Source organism: Diabrotica virgifera, chromosome 3, assembly GCF_917563875.1.
Source record: "Diabrotica virgifera virgifera chromosome 3, PGI_DIABVI_V3a".
NCBI classification, from domain to species: Eukaryota; Metazoa; Arthropoda; class Insecta; order Coleoptera; family Chrysomelidae; genus Diabrotica; species Diabrotica virgifera.
The window spans coordinates 118,297,318-118,319,341 of NC_065445.1; the positions used below are offsets into that span (position 1 = coordinate 118,297,318).

Genomic DNA, 22,024 nt, shown 5'->3' on the forward strand with positions numbered 1-22,024 from the left:
AATAAATTTGAAAGTCACAAAATGTTTACTTACGATGAGCATCTCTGAGATTGGCTACCACGCGAATTTGGTCGTTATCAAATATGTCTATACTAGCTTTCCACAATTGATTTCCACTGTATGATATTCTGCCTTGTGGAGAAAGTTCCGGATTGATGTCGCTGTTGTCTTGCTCTATACCATCATCGATATTTTTTACATCATATTTGGGTTCTTCAACCAATACTGGCTCAAGATTGAGTGGAAATCCATTTTCTTCTCGAATTTCAAATGATGGAACTAAAAAATATAAGTTTAAATTATCAGTGGTGAACGGGTTATAATAATTTAATAAAGCATCAGCATATTTACATTTTTTAATAAGAGTGTAGGCGCAACATTTTGGGCCAATGCTTTTTAAATGCATTCATTTTTTTGAGTTCTGAGAAAACTAATAAGTATCTTTGAAAAATTTAAACGCAGAATTAAAGATTACATTATTACCGTGGGCCGAAAGTCCCAATCCTCTGTCTAATAATCTAATCTAATCTAATTATTAGATAGAGGTATCGTGACACAAGATCTAATCATGTTATGGTTGACGCAGATCTAATCATAAATGAGCAAAACTTCGAAGCGGTCAAAGAGTTCATATATCTAGGGACATCGGTTAACCCCAATAATAACACATCTGAGGAAATAAAAAGGCGAATAATAATTGCAAACAGGTGTTATCATGGTATATCGAAGTACTTATCTAACAAACGTCTGTCTAAAAAAACTCGTATAAGGCTGTATAGAACATTGATAGTCCCCGTTCTCACATATGGATCAGAGGCATGGACGCTAACTAAAACAGATGAATCCGCTCTATCGATTTTTGAAAGAAAAGTGGTACGCAAGATATTCGGAGCAGTCTGTGAGAACGGAATATGGAGGCGTAATATGAATGGACGGGGTAACACAAAATGCCGAGAAGATCGGAGTTGGCAACTGGAAAATGCAAGCAAGGGACAGAACAAAATGGCGTAGAAAGCTTGATAAGGTCGAGGCCCTCTAAGGGCTGTAGCACCAAGATGATGATGATGATAATCGTGGCACAAATTATAAAAAAGTTGCGATTATATACAGAAAAGGTCATCGAAAATTGTTCTTTTGTACGACTAGTTTTATTCCCAATGGCATATATTTTAATGATACAGATATCTGTCACTGATCCTAGTGTGTCCAACTCCAGTTCAGTCGAATTCGGGACAAGGCTGAAAAAATACCTGAAATCTGGGACTTTTTAAAGAAAATCGGGCCATTTTTTAAACATAGAACTTTAATATCGTCATTTTATTGATTTTAACATTTTTATGTTGACATGTGTAGATTAATATGGGATTAAAGGTGTAGGCGCAAAATCGTGGTCCAATGTTATTTAAATGCATTCATTTTTTTATCCTAAGAAAACTAATAAATATTTTTGAAAAACTTAAACGCAGAATGAAAGATTATATTATTACCGATGGTCGAATGTCCTTTAGAATAAACAGAAAGTTTCTTTTGAATGAAATATTTGAAATTAAAAATCTCACCATTTTTTCTCTTTTTTTAACCCCTGTAACGTTGTAACTTATTAAAATAAACATTATAGGGGAGTGCATATAGATTTTCACTTCGGAAAAAATCAAACAAGATAGAACTTTTTGTAATTTTATTAAGAAATGTTTAATAAACAACATATCAAAAAGTTCTACTCGAGAAGTGGGTGCTTCATTTTTTATTAAACAAATGAACTACGAAATTAGATGTTTTTTTAAATAACTCCGGAAATATAAATTTTAGAAAAAAACTGACTTGACCATTGAAAAATTCAAAAAATTTTACAAAAAAAACCTTATATAAAGAATTTTCTAAAATTAAATCTGTATCTTCTATAATTTTTTAATTGTAACGCTAAAGTCACCCTTCTCACAAATATTGGCGCACTGTAAACTAACGTACGGCAAAGTGCATGCTTGAGTTATTTTAATGTAATTCTTTAACTAGTGGATCAAATGAAATTTTACAAATTGAACATGAAAGAAGAATAATTAAGCTATCTTATGGTTATAACAGAAAGAAATAAAATGTATGGGCATAACTACGATGTGGGCGGAAAGTGAGCCTTACATGAATTTTGTTTAAAAATGATTTAAAAATGTGTAACTAATACAGTTTTTCTTATAAAACTCTCAGTTTTGCACAACTTACCTTTCAAGCATCTTGCTAAATAATGTTTCATTCAAAAAAAATCTCAAAAATTTAGTTCAAAATGATATGACGTCTCAAAAAATGTAATTTTTGAAATCTTCGTTTTATAGAATTACCACCACTTTAAGACGGTATTACTCAAGTTTGAACAGATCTATTACAGTTTTATAAGTGCTTGTTTAAAGCTTAGGATGTAGTCTTTAAAATGCACTAAATTATTTTACTTTAGAAATGAAATAAACTATTTCTTTTTAAGAAAATTAAGAAAGCTAACAAAAATGTAATACAAAAACCGAAAATCACCAGCTAAAAAAATGTTTGTACAAAGTTATCAAAACTTTTTTCTGTAAAACTTACCTAAAATACATTTAATAATAAGCTTCAACAATAATAAATGTTCAGCAAAAAAAAATTTTTTTAGCTCTTATACAGTATGTCTGCGTAACTGGGAACCTATTAATTGATAACTTTTTTATTATCAGTTTTACGAAAGAAAGTTATTCTTTATAAAATACTCTCCATCGTATATAATCTAAGATGCAATCATCAAATATCAAATTTAATTAATGTTATACGAGGTATGTCAAAAAATATGAATTTCACTCAAGAGTAAAGTACCATTACATTTCACAATATCGAAAAATGTTATTAAGAAAAGTTGTTTGGATTTAAAAAATTGTTTTAGTGTTCAATTACATCCTTTTAATTAAAATATTGTGAATAATAAAGGCACTTAACTCTTAAGAAAAATTCATATTTTTTACATACCTCGTATAAAATTAAAAAAGTTTGATGTCTGATGGTTGTATCTTAGATTTTAGACCAGGGAGAGCATTTTATGAAAAATAACTTTTTTTTCGTAAAAGTGATAATAAAATAGTTATTATAATTGTAATAAAATGATGATAAAAGTATCCGTAATTTGAGAAAAAATTGAATTTTTTTTTTCGATTAGAATGATGTAATTGTATATTTAGACATAGTTTCTAATTTCAAACAACTTTTCATAATAGCATTTTTTGATATGCTGGAATATAAAGGTACTTTACTCTTTAATGAAATTCATATTTTTGACATAACTCGTATAAAGTTGTTAAAATTTGATATCTGATGGTTTAGTTTTAGATTTTTGACTATTCACAGCATTTCATTAAGAATAACTTTTTTTCGTAAAATTGATAATAAAAAGTTTTCCATGTGGTTCCTAGCTACGCAGACACACTGTATAAGAGCTTCTGTATAAGAATTTTCAAATCGCAATGCCATATTCGGATTCAGCATAATCAAAAACAAAATAGAAACATATTTAATCAAAGTAAAATGATGAATTTAACGATATTTTTAAAATTATTTATACAAAACAATTGTTATTGGTTAAACAATTAATAAACAATTAGCGGCCAAATTTGCGAGTAGAACTTTTTACTTTAACATGTATATAAACTAACAAAAAAAGTTTTAGAAAAATATAAGCTTGTTTGAATTTTTCCGAAACATTGCATGTTTTCGTTCTAATTGCACTCCCCTGTTATAGAAGTTTTCAGGAACTTTTGTCCCTCGGTAATAATGTAATCTTTCATTCTGCTTTTAAATTTTTCAAAAATACTTATTGTTATAGTTTTCTCAAAATTAGAAAAAAAAATGAATGCATTTAAATACCATTGGACCAAGATTTTGCGCCTACACCCTTGCCACAATTGGTTGTAATGATAATTATAATTTGAGTTTTCGTATAACTATAATACCAACCACGATATACATGCATACGAGTTGAATGTGGTATAATGCTTAGAAGAGTAACGTATTCAAAATTTCAAAATATAATTTTACCAAAACATTAAAAATGAGGATTACCCGAAAGCCTTGTCCGGGACGCCGGGACACGACTTCGTAATTCGGGCCATGTCCCGGATTTTTCGGACTAGTTGGTCACACTACTGATCCATGATATTGTTTAATATTAACTCCGTTTTTGGTAAAAAATGATAATTTATTGAATGTTTTTCATCTCGAACAAAAATTATAAATATGCAACGCCTGTTTCATTAGTGTTTTACAAAAACAAAAATGTGGTGTAACATGAAAAGAAGTCCTACTACAAGTTGAGGAAATATGTCCAGTATTATTAGAGCTTCCTGCTCTTGGAATACTTAAAAAACCTCAGATCATAAGTTTGCGAATAAAGAAACCCGATGGTCAAGCTCCGTTCAGGAAACAATAAAGGAGAAGAGAAATTATATAGCAGGAGCAGTAGCAAAAGCTGAAACAGAAGCGCATACGAGCAACCTAATGCCAGGGAAGGTATATATCACGTGGTATACCACGGAGATAGCACACATACGTAAACGGTTGCTGCCCGATAACCGTAGTCAAGCAGTGTTTACTGTGGTTAAGTTTTGGATGAGTGACCGCTTTAGGAACACCTCATGTTGTTGCCTTACTTTACATTTTTTTAATTTTTGGTATTGTTTTAATAAATGTTTTTGAAACGTAGTATTAAAATTAGTTTAATATTTAAATAAAATCCAAATAAACTGTTTAAAGTTTATTTATTTCCTTGAAATCATATAATAGAAGTAGGTATAACTTCTTACGTGCGTACAAAGTACACACACACATTATTTTTTGTTTTGGTTATTAAATACGTTTGTTTAATAAAATTAAAGTGGTAAGGGAGAATAGAAAATGTTGGGGGCATATAAAACCACCATAAGACCAGTTATGGTATATTGAACTGAATGTTGTGCAATTAAAAAGACAGTGAAACAACGAATGAATGTGGAGGAGATGAGAATGCTTAGCTGGATGAGTGAATTAACAAAAAAAAATAATAAAATTAGGAATGAGTATATTAGGGGAAGTATAGGGGTGGCACCAATTGATGCCAAAATGGGAGAACATAGGTTAAGATGATTCGGGGCTGTTCAACGTCGAGTCGTTATTCAACCGGTACGAAGAATTCCTGATTTGCAAATTTCTGGAAGAAATAGATAAGGAAGGAAAAAGAAGATCTTGCAGAGGTGCCTGGGCAGGACATTTTGCTAAAGGTGATAAAGACAAAGAGAACGATGAAGATTGGACGAGGTGATAAAACAAGTAAAACTGAAAAGAGAATATCAAATGGCAGACAAAGAAATAAAAAAATGTGTTGTACACAGAAAACATAGTCTGCTGTGGGATCTATATAGAAATATACAGTGAGGACGATTGAGTTGGAATAAATTAATTTTCTCGAGAATCGGCGACTCTGGAGATAAGTCTCGAAACAGGTTAATTTTTATTTTTAAATTATAATTTTTTGGCATATATATCATACTAATGACGTCATCCATCTGGGCGTGATGACGTAATAGATGATTTTTTTTAAATGAGAATATGGGTCGTTAGCTCATTAGAAATGATATTTAATTCTGTATAATAATTATTTATACACAATGTTCAAAAAAATTTTGTTTGAATTAAATTAATTGAGACAACAAGAAGAATGTATGTAATTTATTTAATGCAAAATACATTTTACTGCTGACAGAAAACAGAAAAAAATGTTGTTTAAAAAATAAACATTGCTTTTCGCTTAAATTAAATGTTCGAACTGCTAAGAGGCAGGTGAGTGGCCGCTTTAATATTGAATTTAAGCGAAAAACAATATTTATTTATCAAATAATAGCTATTTATAATATAATATAAGAAAGGAGATACTATGGTTTGCGAAAATTATGGAGAAATATCTCTATTATGCGCCGCGCCGGACTAAAAATATACGAAATAATAATAGAAAGTAAATTACGTAAGATGATAGAACCTAGACTAGCAGATGCACAAAGTGGATGATCAGAATGAACGAAACTAGACAGGTGAAGAAGATATGGGAGGAGAGAAGAATAGGGAAAAATCGTAGAGGATGACCAAGAAAAACATGAAACAAAAGCATAAATTAGATCCTCGAAGAAAGGAAGACAGGGAGTTAGGCGAAGGAAATCATTCAAGGGAGGAAAGGCACTTTTAGGGGAAAGGAGGAAAGTGTTATTTTTAATAAAATAATTTTCACAAGTTGGCACTATGTCACTTTTGTTTCTTGAGGTATCCTCTAACTACTCACCAATTTTCATGAAAATCGATGGAGGTTCAACGAAATCGGAGATGAAAATCTTCAGTGACTTCATTAAATAAAATTGAATTCATTAGACGAATTTTTTTTTGTGTTACCAAGTAACAAAATAAACTAATTTGTGGAAATCGAAGCGTCAAAATAAACGTATTTTCAACTGGAATCATGGTTAATTCCCAATAAAAAATAATAATTAAATGAACAGTTCAATTCAAATAAATAAATAAGAAAAAAAAAACAAATTGGTTAAAACACAAATAATGTGTCAATATATTACTCTAACTAAACTGATAACTTATTTTGAATCAAGTTAAAGAATTGCATATTAATTTTATTCATCCCGAAATTACATATTCTTTAGATTCGATTTTTTGTTTTGGAATTCCTAAGATAAAATTGAGATAGTACCCACTCACCTTGGAGAGGTGTCCGACCTAAAGCAGATTCCACAACGACACCAAACACAAACAAAAACAAAAGGCGGCGCCTCATTTTAATGTGAGCCGCGACTCGAAATATTTCTGCTTTATATACAAACCACTATCGAGATGTTTGACCCGTTTCTGATCAACGGTACCCTTTGCGTCGCCTTGTTCGAATGACTACAGACTAACAACTAATCGCCATTACCATTTTCAATACCTATCGCTTTTTTTAATACACTACAGGGAAATAAGCAAAAACTAGACCATGTTGGGGACACTGAATTATCCAGGTATCTGATAACTTTTTTAGTCATTGTAGACCTACATATTATAGAAAGAAAACCTACTTGTTTCCTGCCGAGAGTTCGGGGCTGTTTTTTAATTATTAAATAACAATTTAGTGCAAAAAACGCGATTTTTCGATTTTTGCACCCCATTAAAAAGCTAAATAGTTGACATAAAATTGCAAAAGCTTCAAAACGCTGATTTTTTAAATTTAAAAAGTCAAACTGCAAAATAAGTCAAAATATTTCTTTGTTAATAAATTTTATTGAAAAAAACGTAAAGCTTGGCGTTTCACACAAAAGCTGTGTATTAGGGCATTCAACAAACCCTCTAAAGAGACCCAACAATTAATTAGTTTAAAAGTTATTCTATTTATTTATCCCAGAGACTTTTGTTTTGCAACAACATAAGAGAGAAAATAATGAAGATATGGCAATTCTGCATGTTCCAAAATGAGAGTAGAAGAGTGATGCTATCAAAATGTATTAAAATAAGAAAAAAAATTATTTATTTTAGTCAAAAATTGTAATGCCAAATTTTTGAAATTTTGTAGTTTATAAACATTTAGAATAACTTTAAAAATATTGTCAGTAGAAAAAATCTTTTTACATATTCGAAAAGCTGGTATTTTACACGAATTTTCAAAAATGTAGTTCAAATGGTGACTAGTAGTAAGTGAAGGGGGATCTGGGAGCCTACAAATCCACGAGTTCAAAAACTTAAAACTACCATCATTTTCTATACCTCGGGATCTACTTAATGGATTTTGATCTTTCCTTTTTAATTTGTATGTACTTTTTGTGTAGGTACATTACAAATATGCAATTTGTCTAAACATTTATTAATTAATAAACAGTCTAATTTTAAAAACAAAAGATGTAGATCTTTGAAACACACTCAGTGATCAAAAGATCCAAAGTTACTGGTTTGGACGACCACTTGTACGAAAACAAACAGATGAAATAGAGAATGCGGAAAAATCCCTTTACGAATAATTGACACATCCACTACTTCGGGCTGGGAAAAATTTTTTGAATAGAATCAAAGATCCAAACACCAGTTCTTAGAAATGTGTTTCGCCCTCTTCAACCTCTCTGGAAATAAGTTGTTATGTCTAGGTCTCGAATGTTGTTTTTTGATTGGAATGTGTCTGAAGATATTCAACCTCTCATCTTCACTGATGAGCCCAGAGAGGTTAAAGAGGGTGAAACACATTTCTAAGAACTGGTGTTTGGATCTTTGATTCTATTCAAAAAATTTTTCCCAGCCCGAAGTAGTGGATGTGTGAATTATTCGTAAGGGGATTTTTCCGCATTCTCTATTTCATTTGTTTGTTTACAGTCCAATTTATTTAAACAAATTTTTGAAAAAAATATTTGTTTCCCAAAAATCTATTTTTGATCATATCATTATTAATCATAGAAAAAGTTAAAGTACACTTTAATAAATAAATTATCTTTATTTTAAGAATATTTTTAAATAAAATAAAATAAAAATGTATACTATTTTTATTCAGTTGCAATGTGAAGGCAAAACTGTCTTATTTTCACTGTCTAATTTATTTATTAAAGTGTACTTCAACTTTTTCTATAAAATTATTAATGATAGAAAATATTTAGGGTCAACAAAGACAGAGAACTGCTATTATTAATGATAGAAAATATTAGGGTCAACAAAGACAGAGAACTGCTAAAGACTGTTAAACATCGAAAAATGTCTTATCTGGGACATATAGTGAGGGGAAGTCGATATAAAATATTACAACTGATCCTTAAAGGCAAAATAGAGGGCCGTAGAGGTGTAGGAAGAAAACAAGTTTCTTGGTTAAACAACATTCGAGAATGGACTCAGATACCAAATGCTGGACAATTATTCCATATTGCAGAAGATCGAGAAGCCTTCGCAATGGTGATCGCCAACGTTGGATACTTCTGATATGGCACGTGAAGAAGAAGAAGAAAATATTTACGTATAGATATAAAAGAGATATAGAAAATTTTAGTAGTTGGAAATTGTTTGTTCGGTATTTGAACTCGATGTTGTTCTGAAGCTATTTTCTTGTGGCATTTTTATAATCAAGTATATTCAAATGGGAAATAAGCCACACTTTCACCTAAAAATGATTTTATTAACGTTTCGACGCCCAAGTCGGGTGTCGTTGTCAAAATACAAAATAATACTAAATAAACAAAAATGTTGTTGCTTAGTAAAAAATTCTTCTAATAATTTATTTAATCTGACTCATTTATATCGGCAATTCAGACACGTATTATACATTTTAAAGTAGACGACTTTAAAATGATATTGCCAATATTGATGAGTTGCGTTCCTGGGACGACTTTACTAAAATATAGTTCATTCGATTACATGAAATCAATCCCAACTCAAGAATATCCGCCACAAAAAATCATAGCATGTGATCTTATTTATTATTAGTTCCTAGTGTTGATTTGATTTGTTTTATGTTCAATTTGCAATTTATATAAATTTTTTAATATATTGTTTTTGTTTTTGTTTTTGTTTTTGTTTTTGATTCACTTTAATACTCTTATACATAATATACTGTATCAATAGAAAACCAACACACACCAACAGATATCTCAATTACAAATCAAATCATAACATCAACGTTAAAAAGGGAATCATTAAATCTTTATATGATAGAGCCAAAATTACTTGTTCTAACGAAAATTCATTTTTTGAAGAAAAACAATTGTTAACATCTGTTTTATTAAAAAATGATTATCCCATATCGTTTATAAATAAGGAATTGTCAAGATTGGATCGAATGGAACAGAACAACAGTTGTCTAAGTTACTTAGAACGGGATCCTACAACATTCACAAGAAATAATACGAGGAAAATATCAATACCATATGTAAAATGACTATCCGAGAAACTTAAAACAATAGGAAATAAATTCAACATATCAACAACATTCAAAACAACAAACACATTGAGATCTATTCTATCTAAAACTAAACCTAACAGTGAACAAGAAAGAACAAAGAATTGTATTTATAAAATACCTTGTGAATGCGAACAATTTTATATAGGTGAAACGTCAAGACCATTAGACGTTAGAGTAAATGAACATCAGTCTTATATAAAAAATAGAGAATTTGATAGATCTCAAATATGTCAACACGCATGGGATAATGAACATAGAGTTCAGTGGAGAGATTCAAGTATAGTCCTAAAAGAAGCAGATAGTAAAAAGAGAAAAATCAAAGAAGCTGCTCTAATTACGCTAAATGAAACCAATTGTGTCGCAAATTCCTCGGTAGAATGCAGTAGGATGTGGTTACCCATATTAAAGGAGGAAGTCAATAGAAAGAAAATACCACAATTAATAAATCAGTAACATATCGAGTTAGTACATTGAGTATTTTAGTATTATTTAAAATTTAAAATATCAAGTCAGAATTCGGTATTAGTTTTGAGAGTAAACTAAATGTAAACCCAAATACTTACGATGTCGGGATAGTATCACGAGGTTTTTCCTGGTTTTCCCTCGTGATTTACTATGGAATCTCTAACGCGAGAATTTCAGTGCCACCGTTGCATTTGGTTGTCTTTTTAAAGACAGATCACATGCTATGATTTTTTGTGGCGGATATTCTTGAGTTGGGATTGATTTCATGTAATCGAATGAACTATCTTTTAGTAAAGTCGTCCCAGGAACGCAACTCATCAATATTGGCAACATCATTTTAAAGTCGTCTACTTTAAAATGTATAATACGTGTCTGAATTGCCGATATAAATGAGTCAGATTAAATAAATGATTAGAAGAATTTTTTACTAAGCAACAACATTTTTGTTTATTTAGTATTATTTTGTATTTTGACAACGACACCCGACTTGGGCGTCGAAACGTTAATAAAATCATTTTTAGGTAAAATTGTGGCTTATTTCCCATTTGAATATACTTGATTGAACTCGGTGGATTTGTAAGTTCCCTCTAGTCACCTTTTGAACTACATTTTTGAAAATTCGTAGAGGGTCCTGTGAAAGTACAATTTTTGTGCAAATGTTTTGACAAAAAATGCAAATCCCATTCTTTAAAATGGCATTAATTAGATTCCTTAATTATTATCAACAACTTAGCTGTAAATAAAAAAACATGGCGAACTTTGGCCCAAATTGACCTAGGCCAAATTTTTTTGTTCGAAATTATTTATTACAAAATTACAAAATTTTTGTTACACAATTTAAAAAAATGGCATTCAGATTATTGACTATAATAAGTAATTTTTTATCCTTTTCTAATACATATTGATAGTACCTATAAGTCTTCTACTTTCACTGCGGGCACCCGCAGGATTGTCTTATCTTCATTATTTTCTGTCTTATGTTATTGCAAAAAATAGGTCTCTGGGATAAACAAATATAATAACTTTAAACTAATTAATGGATCGGTCTCAAATTTTGAGGATTTGTTAAGTACCCAATACAGAACTTTGGGTGAAACACCAAAGTTCTATGTTAGTTTTAATAAAAGTTATTAACAAATAACGATTTTCACTTATTTTACAGTTTGCGAAGCAACAAATTGACTTTTTAACTTTTAAAAATCGGCATTTTGAAGCTTTTTCAATGTTATAAAAAATCAAATTTTGTAATTTTATGTCAAGTATTTAGCTTTTTAATTGAGTGCAAAAATCTAAAAAATCGCGTTTTTTGAACTAAATTATTGATAATTAAAAAACGGCTCCGAACGCTAGGCAGGAAACAGTAGGTTTTTCTCCTACAGTTTTACAATAACTAAAAAAGTTATCTGGATAATTCAGTGTCCTGAGAAAAACCATATTTCCCTGTACTATATACGAGTGATCCTGCATAACACAGGATAAATATAAACCCAGGAATGTTTTCAACTTATGTCGATAATGAGACGAAGGTGAAGAATAAGCCACAACAACTTAAATAATTTCAGCGAGCCTACAGCAATCAGCATCGTATTGCAAAATATTTCTTTGGCTTGCTTGACATCCCCTTCTGTCCCCTGAAAACGATTTATTATTTTGGTTCCGAAATAATAAAAAGTACAGAGCCACCCAAAAAATTTAAGAAATTTTTTATTTCTTTTTGATTTTTTTCTTATTTATATCAAATAATATCTATTGTATATTGTGTCAGTTACTTTTGTAGCACGTAACCCGACATTATGATTAGTAACAAATGGAAAACAAGGAAAACTTTGAGAAAACAATAAATGTATTGAAAATTTTGATGTACTATTATAGTTACAGTTATAGTAATAATTGAATTATAGAGTCAAGAAAAGACAAGTATCACTCATTTCAAAAATGTATGTTGCCATCACGATTCTAGATACCACTTATCATTCGGTTTGGCATAGAACTAATCACATTTTGGATGTCCTTTTGGAGAAAGCGGTCCATCCCTCAATGAAACGGCGTTATCGAAATGCCTCCCACTTTTTCAGGAAAATATTTTCATACATGAAATGCCTCCCAGGTACAATCGAAATGCCTCCGTTTCGTTAATCATTTAGGCTGATATTTTGTCTATTTAATCTCTGTATAATGAGACAATGTTGCCAAATCATAATTTAAATAGGTACTATCTATCTATTTTGATTTATAAAAAATTAACATTATAATCCTCTTGTCTTTTGTTTACTTCAAGATAAAAAGTCATCTTCATAATAATATAATCTTCATAATAATATGTTTTAAAATTAATTGTCCTGTATCCCCTAAAGTAATATCTTCAGACTTTGAAATTTCCATTCATAATAGTATCCGTATGGCATTTCCTGAAGCAGATCTTCATGGATGTCGTTTTCATTTGGGCCAGGGATGTTACAGAAAGGTTCAAGCACTGGGTTTACCTCCAGAATACCAGAAAAAAGGTGTTGACTTAACTGAAATAACGAATTTTTTTATTTATATTTTTTGTCTTTCATTCTTACATCCTGAAGATGTGAGCGATTTTTTTGCTATAGAATTGGCAGAAATTAAACCAGTGGATGAAAGAGTCACCCAGTTTTGTGAATATCTTGTTGATAATTACATATCTGAAAATTCGACATTTCCTCCACATCTTTGGGCTCATCCTAACATTAATAATTTTATTGATATAGTTTTACAATTTCAAATAAATACCTACACTAAAATGAATTCTGTTTCGACACAAAAATAGTTATTTTCCTAACAAGTGCAGAAAGTCATTCTTTTCCGCACGCGACTGCAGTTTGCCGAACGACGCGAAGCGGGAGTTAGGAACAATATTTTTTCTAAGAGTCTTTAAAAAATTACCAAATCTTAATCAATTAATTTAATTAATATGAAAATACATACACAAATTAATTCTTTGACAAAGTTGTCAAAGCAAACTTTCAATATAATTAGTTAGCATGACGACGATCTTGGTTTTCATGACGATGATTCAAAACGACGGTTATTGTCTACCGATTTGACTTTCGAATATTACGACAAAATAATTTTATTTCATCGAATTGTCGCGTTAATTTCATTAAAACAGGAACACAATAAGATATATTTGAAATAAATTAGTAAATAATATCTAAATATTAGTTTATTGCATGTATTATAATTACTTTAAGGCCATATTAACATATCTAAATTAACACGCGTGCGGAAAAGTAAAAACCGCGTGCGGAAAAGTAACACGCGTGCGGAAAAGTAACACGCGTGCGGAAAAGTGAAACTTTCTAAACTAAAATGCGTGCGCGAAAGTAGACATTTTTGCACGCTCGTAGATAAAAATTGTTGCGGAAAGTACAGCAAAAATAAATTTTCTAAATGAAAAACTTTTAGAATTAAGAGATTGTAAAATAAATAGATTGGAATTTGTCAAAGTAGTACCTATCATATAAATTTAGGAAAAATATTTTGTAACTTTATATTTCTATAGATACACATTTTGTAATATTTTCCAAATAAGTTTTTTGTGATGTTATTTTTAATAAATCTATAAAATACTTTTTATGATTTTGTATTTTTTGTCAAATTAATAATAACAAAAAATAATGGTTATTATAATTATAATGGTTATAAACTAATTCTATATGTATAAGTTAGTTGAAATTTATAAATATTGCCTAGTGTCAATAATGTATAATACATAAAGGTCGAAAATAAAATAAATTAAATAACAAATTACCAATTTTACCAAAAATGTACAAAGGGATGAAGATGTGGCAACATCTCAACTTCACATAAAGATTAGAAGAATGTAATTTATTTAGAAATTGGGAGGCAATTCGTATGTGACCATTTTAGCGACAGGTAAGAAACCCCTTTTCGGGAGGCATTTCATATGCGCCCCAATGAAAAGCTTTTGAAGCTCTTCATATATGTTGTTGGACAATGGACAGGTATACGACATCTTACAATTCTTTTGACTTTTGAGAATGCTCCATATTTGCTCAATAGTATTAGGTCTGGATTTTGAGCAGGACAGTCCATTTTTGCAATATTAACACCTTCAAAATGCTGTGTTACAATCCTTGCCGTGTGTGATCTCGCATTATCTTGAATTATCAGAAAACCATTACCAATAAACCCAGCCTATGGCATCAAATTATGTTGTGGGATCTCCGTTTTGTATCGGTGTGCTGTTAATGTACCCTTATCAATCAAGACGAGATCCGTGTGTGCCTCAAAAGAAATCCCTGGTCAAAGCATTAGGGAACCACCACTAAAGCCAACCCGGTGTGACCGAGTGCAGGCAGCATAACGTTCTCAAGCCCCTCTGTGAACCTTATTTCGACCATCTTTACCATATATTAATATTCTATACTCATTCGTAACCAATACTTTTTCCCAATCGTCTATTGTCCAAATTGACGTGTTCACGGACAAATGCAAGTCTGCGTCTTTTGTGAGCAGCAGTAAGTAATGGCTCCGTTGCTGTATTGCAAGCTATCAAACCCTGTTCTGTTAATCTTTGTCGAACAATAGAAACGCTTATTACTTTCCCTTGGGCTTGATGAATATGGTTTTAGAGCATTCTGATTAACAGCTTGTGATTAACAATATCTGACCTTCTACATATGATCCCAGTTTTCATCGACTGGACAACCCAGATATTTGTGTAAATCAACCTGTTCTACAGTGGGTGATCATATTATTAGAGCCACCTCAGAAAATTTTACTTTTGTTTAATAATGGTATGTAAGTTTTTTCTTTATACGGTCCACTTTGCCTTTGAAACTTTAGAAATGGATGCTATGTTTCTGTTGGAGTGAATAGTATTGAATATTAAAGTTTTTATTTCTGCTATTTTCCTTGGTGCGATGTCTTTGGATTTCTCATGATGTTCTGGTACCTCTAGTATAACGAACGCGCAATTTTTACTAAATTCACAAAATATAGTATAGGACTGTTAAAATATCACTAGAGAGCAATGGAAACTCACAAAGTTTATTGTGGTAGGGGAGCCCAAGCAGGGATTTTTGCAGTTACTCGAGCGCGTCAGATTATCATATGGGGAGAAACCTGGTACCCTGTAGATGTACCTCTACCATATATTGGCTCTTAACACAGGGGAGTTCGTTAAGGGGGGCCCGAAAAAAAAAATCTATCCTTAAAAAAACTCGAAATTGTCAGATTAAGATAAGGTAAGTTAAGTACATGCAAAAGAGTGTATATTTCAAAAATCTGACGATTTGAGCCGGGCGTAAGGAAATGGGCGAGTCCCAAAATTTCACAAGAAAAAAGCGAATATTTCGCGAAATGAATGACAGATCGAAAAACTAAAAAATACGTGCTTAATATTTTTTAAAAATCTATCGAATGATACCAAACACGACTTCCCACGGAGAGGGGTGGGGGTAAATTTAATATTTTAAATACGAATCCCACGATATTTCGCGAAATGAACATCGGATCGAAAAACTATAAAACACACTTATTCAATATTTTTGAAAAATATATCGAATGGCACCAAACACGACCCCCTACGGAGCTGGGGTGTGGGGTTACTTTAAAATCTTAAATGGGAACCCTCATTTTTTATTGCAGATTTGGATTCCTTACGTAAAAATAAGTAACTTTTATTCGAAATATTTTTTCGAATTATGGATAGATGGCATTATAATCGGAAAAAACGATTGTTGGAAATGGAAAATTAAATTAAAAAATGGCAAGCGCCCACTAAAATGGAAAACTTTACTTAACTTTTTTTGGTTTTAGGACCTACTCTTCACAACCCAATAGGTCACCAAAGCGCTCGAGAGACTGCACATTTAGCATACTTTGCTCCCCTACCATTATAACTCTAAACACCAAGAATACAAAATAATAGGCACACGAGTTGCAAGCCAGGCTGGGCAGCACTGACAAACAGTGGCATCTGAGTCACGCATTGCCACACATGCGTGTTGGAAACAAATGGAAACAAATGCATGTATATATATGATACAGCTCAATTATATACCCTTCCTCTAAAACATTGAATTTTACTAGGTGGCTCTAATAATATGATCACCCACTGTAATTGTTATAATTTACTTACAATACTCCCCTTATATTAGGCTAGAAATTTTTGGCGTTTCTAGTTGGAAATTTTAATCTAGTAAACGGCTATAAAATCTAAAATCAAAAATAAACATTTAAATCTTTGTTTTAATTGTATTGTTCATGCATTTTTATTTTGTTTTTATGTCATTTCTAGCCCCCTTCGCAGTTGTGAACTGTATTTTCCATTATTTATTACTGTCGATTTTAAATGACGGTGGACGGTGGGATCATAAAAGATACACCTTTTCTATAAATAATTATAATTCTATAAAATGTAATTAAAATTCTATAAATACACTCACCGGCATAAAATTCCGCCACCCAATATTTTTGATTAAGTTTGACAATTCATAACTTTATTATTTGTACTCCGATTTTCAAGATTCTTGCATCAGTTTGTAGGTACATGTATTGATGTCGTTTGTTATTATTCCTGTAATAATTTTTTTTGCTTAGATGGCATTATACGGGGGTGAATGGAGGGGTTGTATTTTCTCCAAACTGTAAAAAGTTCTGTGGAAAAATTTGAGAGCTGATTTTGTTTCATACTCCTTTTGTATTATCCTGGAGTTATCCCTAAGATTTTGTTTTCTGAATTATCCGAATATCTCTTTTCTTATAAAAGCGGTAAATAAAAACACTGCTTTGAAGGTTTATTTAATTAGAAATTCCCCCCATTCATTTAATTAGAAATTCATCTCATAAATTCTCAATAGGATTGAGATCTGGGCTGCATGCGGGCCATTGTAATCTTATCAATCCAACCGTTATTTAAGATACAATCGGAAAAATGAAAGATTACCCATGAACGATCACATCAATCACCTATTTTGTATTTGTTTCTCTCTCGTTTGTTATTTATAGAAAAAGACAACAGATACAAAATAGGCGATTGATATGATCGTTCATGGGTAATCTTTCATTTTTCCGACTGTATATATGTTTACGAATCAATCAGTGTTTTTATTTACAAAAAATTGTACAGCTCTTCAATTTTTCCATAGAATTTTTTAAAGTTAGGAGAAAATACAACCCTTATAATGCCATCTAAGCAAACATTTTTTATTACCGGAATAATAACAAACGACATCAATACATGTACCTACAAACTGATGTAAGAATCTTGATAATCGGAGTACAAATAATAAAGTTATAAATTGTCAAACTTAATCAAAAATTTTGGGCGGCGGAATTTTGTGCCAGTGAGTGTATTTATATAATTTTAATTATGTTTTATAGAATTACAATTATTATTAATTTATATTTATAGAATTTATAGAAAAGGTGTATCTTTTATGATCCCACCGCCCACCGTTATTTAAAATCGACAGTAACAAATAATAGAAAATACAGTTTAAAACTGCGAAGGGGGCTAGACATAAAAATAAAATATAAATGCATGAATAATTTATATGCCAGTTTTCTTTGCCTCTATCTCCAATTTATTGAAAGTTTCCTTCACATTGGTGACTGTGTTTCCCACAATGTCAATGTCATCCGCGTATGCTAATAGTAATTTTGGTACATTTACTGTCAGTAATTATATTCTAATTTGTGCTGTTCTTACTTTCTCCAGGATTATATTAAAAAGGAGAGGTGACAGCATATCTCCTTGTTTCAGGCCACTGCTTATTTCGAACGATTCTGGGAGTTTGTTACCTATCCGTACTCTGGATCTACACCCGTTTACGCATATCTTAACAAGCTGGATAAGTTGTTTTGGAACTGAAAGTTCTGCCATTGCATTCCACATCTGATCCCTTTTAATGCTATCGTACGCTTGTCGGAAATCTATGAAGAGATTATGGATAGTTCTGTTGAATTCCCATCCTTTTTCAAGCAGCTGTCTTAGAGTAAAAATCTGGTCTATGATCAATCTATTTTTTCTGAAGCCGGCTTGGTATTCCCCTATGAAATCTTCTACAAACGGTGTTAGCCTACTTAATAGGATGTTCGATAAGATTTTAGACGCCGTATTAAGTAAGGAGATGTCTCTAGAATTAGAGCATTGGTTTTGTCTCCCTTTTTATGGATGGGATTATTACACTTTCGTGCCATTTGTCTATGTAAAGTTTCTCCTCCGTACTTAAGGAACTCAGACGGTATGTTGTCGGAGCCTGGAGCTTTTGCGTTATTTAATTTGAACAAAATATAAAATATTCAATATAGTAAATAATAAAAACAAATCTGACGCCTCAATGCCGCAACTGTGAAATAGGTGTTACCAATTTATGCCAAATTTCTCCTTCGTCGTATCACAGTTGTTAAAGTGTGATCAGGACAAATGTGCTTCATAAAAAGAGCTGTATAGTCCATTTATACAAATTAAATGAAAGAAGTTACGGTATATTTCTTTAAGTTTACTTTAAAAAAATCTGTTCAAATATTATTTCTACGCGTACATAAAAAAAAGAATGTGTGTGTACTTTGTACGCACGTAAGAAGTTATACTTCTATTCTATTATATAATTTCAACGAAATAAATTTACTTCACAGTTATAATACAAAAAATTAACAATAATTACCAAAAATTAACCAAAACTTCACAATGCCTAAAATTAAAAAAAAAGAATATGAATCGTCCGGGATTTGAACCCGCGATCTCTCGATCTCTGGTCCAATGCCCTACCAACCAGGCTATCAAGGCGCCTGTTATTGACGTTTCGCATATACATAATTACACATCACGGTGACAAGTGAAATATAAAAATAGATATTTTATTATTTTACGCCCAAGGAAGACAAATCCAAAGACACAAAAATTATAATAAATAATACATTTACTAAAAAACACTAATATATTATTTTAATGGCTTATTTGAGCTGATACATAATTTGAAAGATTAGCAACGAACATACTATTGAACGTAAAGAAATAAATTATTAATCACCTAGGTAGATCTTGGCCATAGAAATAAGTTGCTTTAAACTGCAGTTAAATAGGTATATCGCAGTAAATACTTAAGGCATTATAATAGCTGCACATGACGAATAGAGGAGAATTCAACATGTAAGGTTAGTTCTAGCTTGTGTATTTCTGAATGTAATCGAATTTCTTACTGGATAAGACGGATAAGATTATAATAAATATACAATAAAATGTTTTAATAATACTCATCTTACTCCTGAGGAAGACAAATCCAAATACACAAAAATTATAATAAATATATTTACTAAAAACATTAATATATTCTTTTCACACCTTTTCTTGCACTGATATATTTATACATAACTAGAAATATTTAGCAACTAAACGCCATACTGTCTGTGTGCGCATGCGCGCAGTATTATGAAATTTTACTCTCAATCGTGCCTAAAGAAGTATAACTTCAAAAATATGCCTAATGGCTGTAATTCCAGCGTACTTGGCTGAACAATTCCAAAAAGCAACAGAGCTACGAATTCAGAGGCAACAGTAGCGATCAACGGGTAGCAACAAATGCGGTCCAAGATTGCGGCTGTAATTTTGAATATTTTGTCGAGATATTTGGCACACATATTCGTAATATAATAAAGAATGGCGGTACAGAGCCCAATTCCAGAAATATGTTAGTATGTGGAAATTACTCTATACCTAAATAAAATATTGCAAAAAGGAGCCTGTACCGCCATTAAGAAGAACAAAAAAATACACTTTTTTCAAATAAACTTTTTTATCCCATGCCTAGATTTTGTGTCATTTTGGACTTACTAAAAATTTTTATTTCTTACGAGAAATCGAACATATTATAACTAATAACTAATTAGGCAACATAGAGAAATTGTCACTGTCATTTTGACAATCCTGCGTCAGATTTTATCGTGTCTGTTCTGTTATCTTTATCGATATCTGTTCAGTCCAGTAGTGTATCATTTTAAGAATTCGTTATTGTTGTTTCGTAGGAAAGTAGTGTTTATTTATAGTTAATTTATTATATTTTTGTGTAATATAACTAAGTTGTTGGCCTATTTGAAAAATAGATTATTGTTAATTGTGAGTTTTAGTTATATGTAGGTAAGTATATTTTACGTAAATATATTTCGAATTTTAATGCGAGTATATAAAGTTTTAGGAGGATTTTTTATTCTAAAAATATTATCAATAGTTTAAAAAATGGGAAAAGTTCACTTAAAGTTATATTTAAAAAAAGGAGTTGAAACTAGGTAGAGTGCATTTGGCGCTCTATGAACTAAATAAAATAAGACGGCTCTTGTTTCGCTTCACAACGAAATGACTATTTATTATTGTTTTATTATTGTTTCGTACAAATACCTATTAGACCGAGCAGTATCGTCGCCCCCGATAGCGAAATTATTCCGATTCGATTTTATTGCACAAACTTACTCAAAAAGAGGTCCTTATAACATAAATACAGGGTGCCGTGGTCGAAAAATTGTTAAACAATTTTTTTAAACAAATTCACAAAAATAATTTTTTCATTTCGAACAAATTTTTTTTTTAGATAAATTGGCTTATTCTGAACAAAAAAAGGTCTCTTGTCATTTTTTTCTAAAATTGATTGTTGTCGAGTTATATGCGATTAAAAATTTGAAAAACGCGAAAATGGCCATTTTCAAGGCTTAATAACTTGAGTAATCATTATTATGAAATTCAAAAAGTGACCAAATCAAGTTTCAAACCCCTTCTTCAAGGTCCTGAAGAGATCTTTGTCATTATTTTATTACAAAGCTGTTATTTTTAATTATTAACAATTAGCGCTATAGTCCAGGATGTATCCGTCGCCTCCGTTAGTGAAATTATTCTGATTCCATTTTTTTACAGAAACTTACTCAAAACGAGGTCCTTATAACATATCCACAGGGTGCCGGGCGGTGCAGTGGTCGAAAAATTGTTTAAACAATTTTTTTTAAACAAATTCACAAAAATATTTTTTTTATTGCCAAAGATTTTTTTTAGATAGTTTGGGTTATTCTGAGCAAAAAAGGTCTCTTGTGATTGTTCTCTAAAATTGATTGTTGTCGAGTTATATGGCCATTTTCGCATTTTTCAAATTATAAATCGCGTATAATTCGATAACAATCAATTTTACAAAAAAAATCACAAGAGACATTTTTTGCTCAGAATGTCCCAAATTATCTAAAAAAAATTTGTTTGAAGTGAAAAAATTATTTTTTTGAATTTGTTTAAAAAAATTGTTGTTAACAATTTTTCGACCACGTCACCGCCCGGCACCATGTGGATATGTTATAAGGAACTCGTTTTGAGTAAGTTTCTGCAAAAAAATGGAATCGGAATAATTTCACTAACGGGGGCGACGATACATCCTGGACTATAGCGCTACTTGTTAATAATTAAAAATAACAGCTTTCTAATAAAATAATGACAAAAATCTCTTCAGGACCTTGAAGAAGGGATTTGAAACTTAATTTGGTGACTTTTTGAATTTCATAATAATAATGTTTAACCGAGTTATTAAGCCTTGAAAATGCCATTTTCGCTTTTTTCAAATTTTTAATCGCATATAACTCGACAAC

The 22,024-nt window shown here is 31.0% G+C and overlaps 2 protein-coding genes across 2 annotated transcripts in view; one reads left to right on the plus strand and one right to left on the minus strand.

Moving 5' to 3' along the window:
* LOC114336535 (carboxypeptidase B) overlaps positions 1-6,927 on the minus strand; it is a 60,027-nt gene extending 53,100 nt beyond the window's left edge. Inside the window, exons 1-2 of the mRNA XM_028286908.2 lie at positions 6,742-6,927; positions 34-279 (exon numbers count right to left, since the gene is read on the minus strand). Of these exons, the coding sequence (XP_028142709.1) occupies positions 34-279; positions 6,742-6,817 (322 nt within the window). The 5' untranslated portion in view covers positions 6,818-6,927. The remainder of the gene's footprint in view (positions 1-33; positions 280-6,741) is intronic.
* Positions 1-22,024, plus strand: part of LOC114336532 (centrosomal protein of 162 kDa) — a 132,672-nt gene that overhangs the window by 61,229 nt on the left and 49,419 nt on the right. The window lies entirely within an intron of this gene.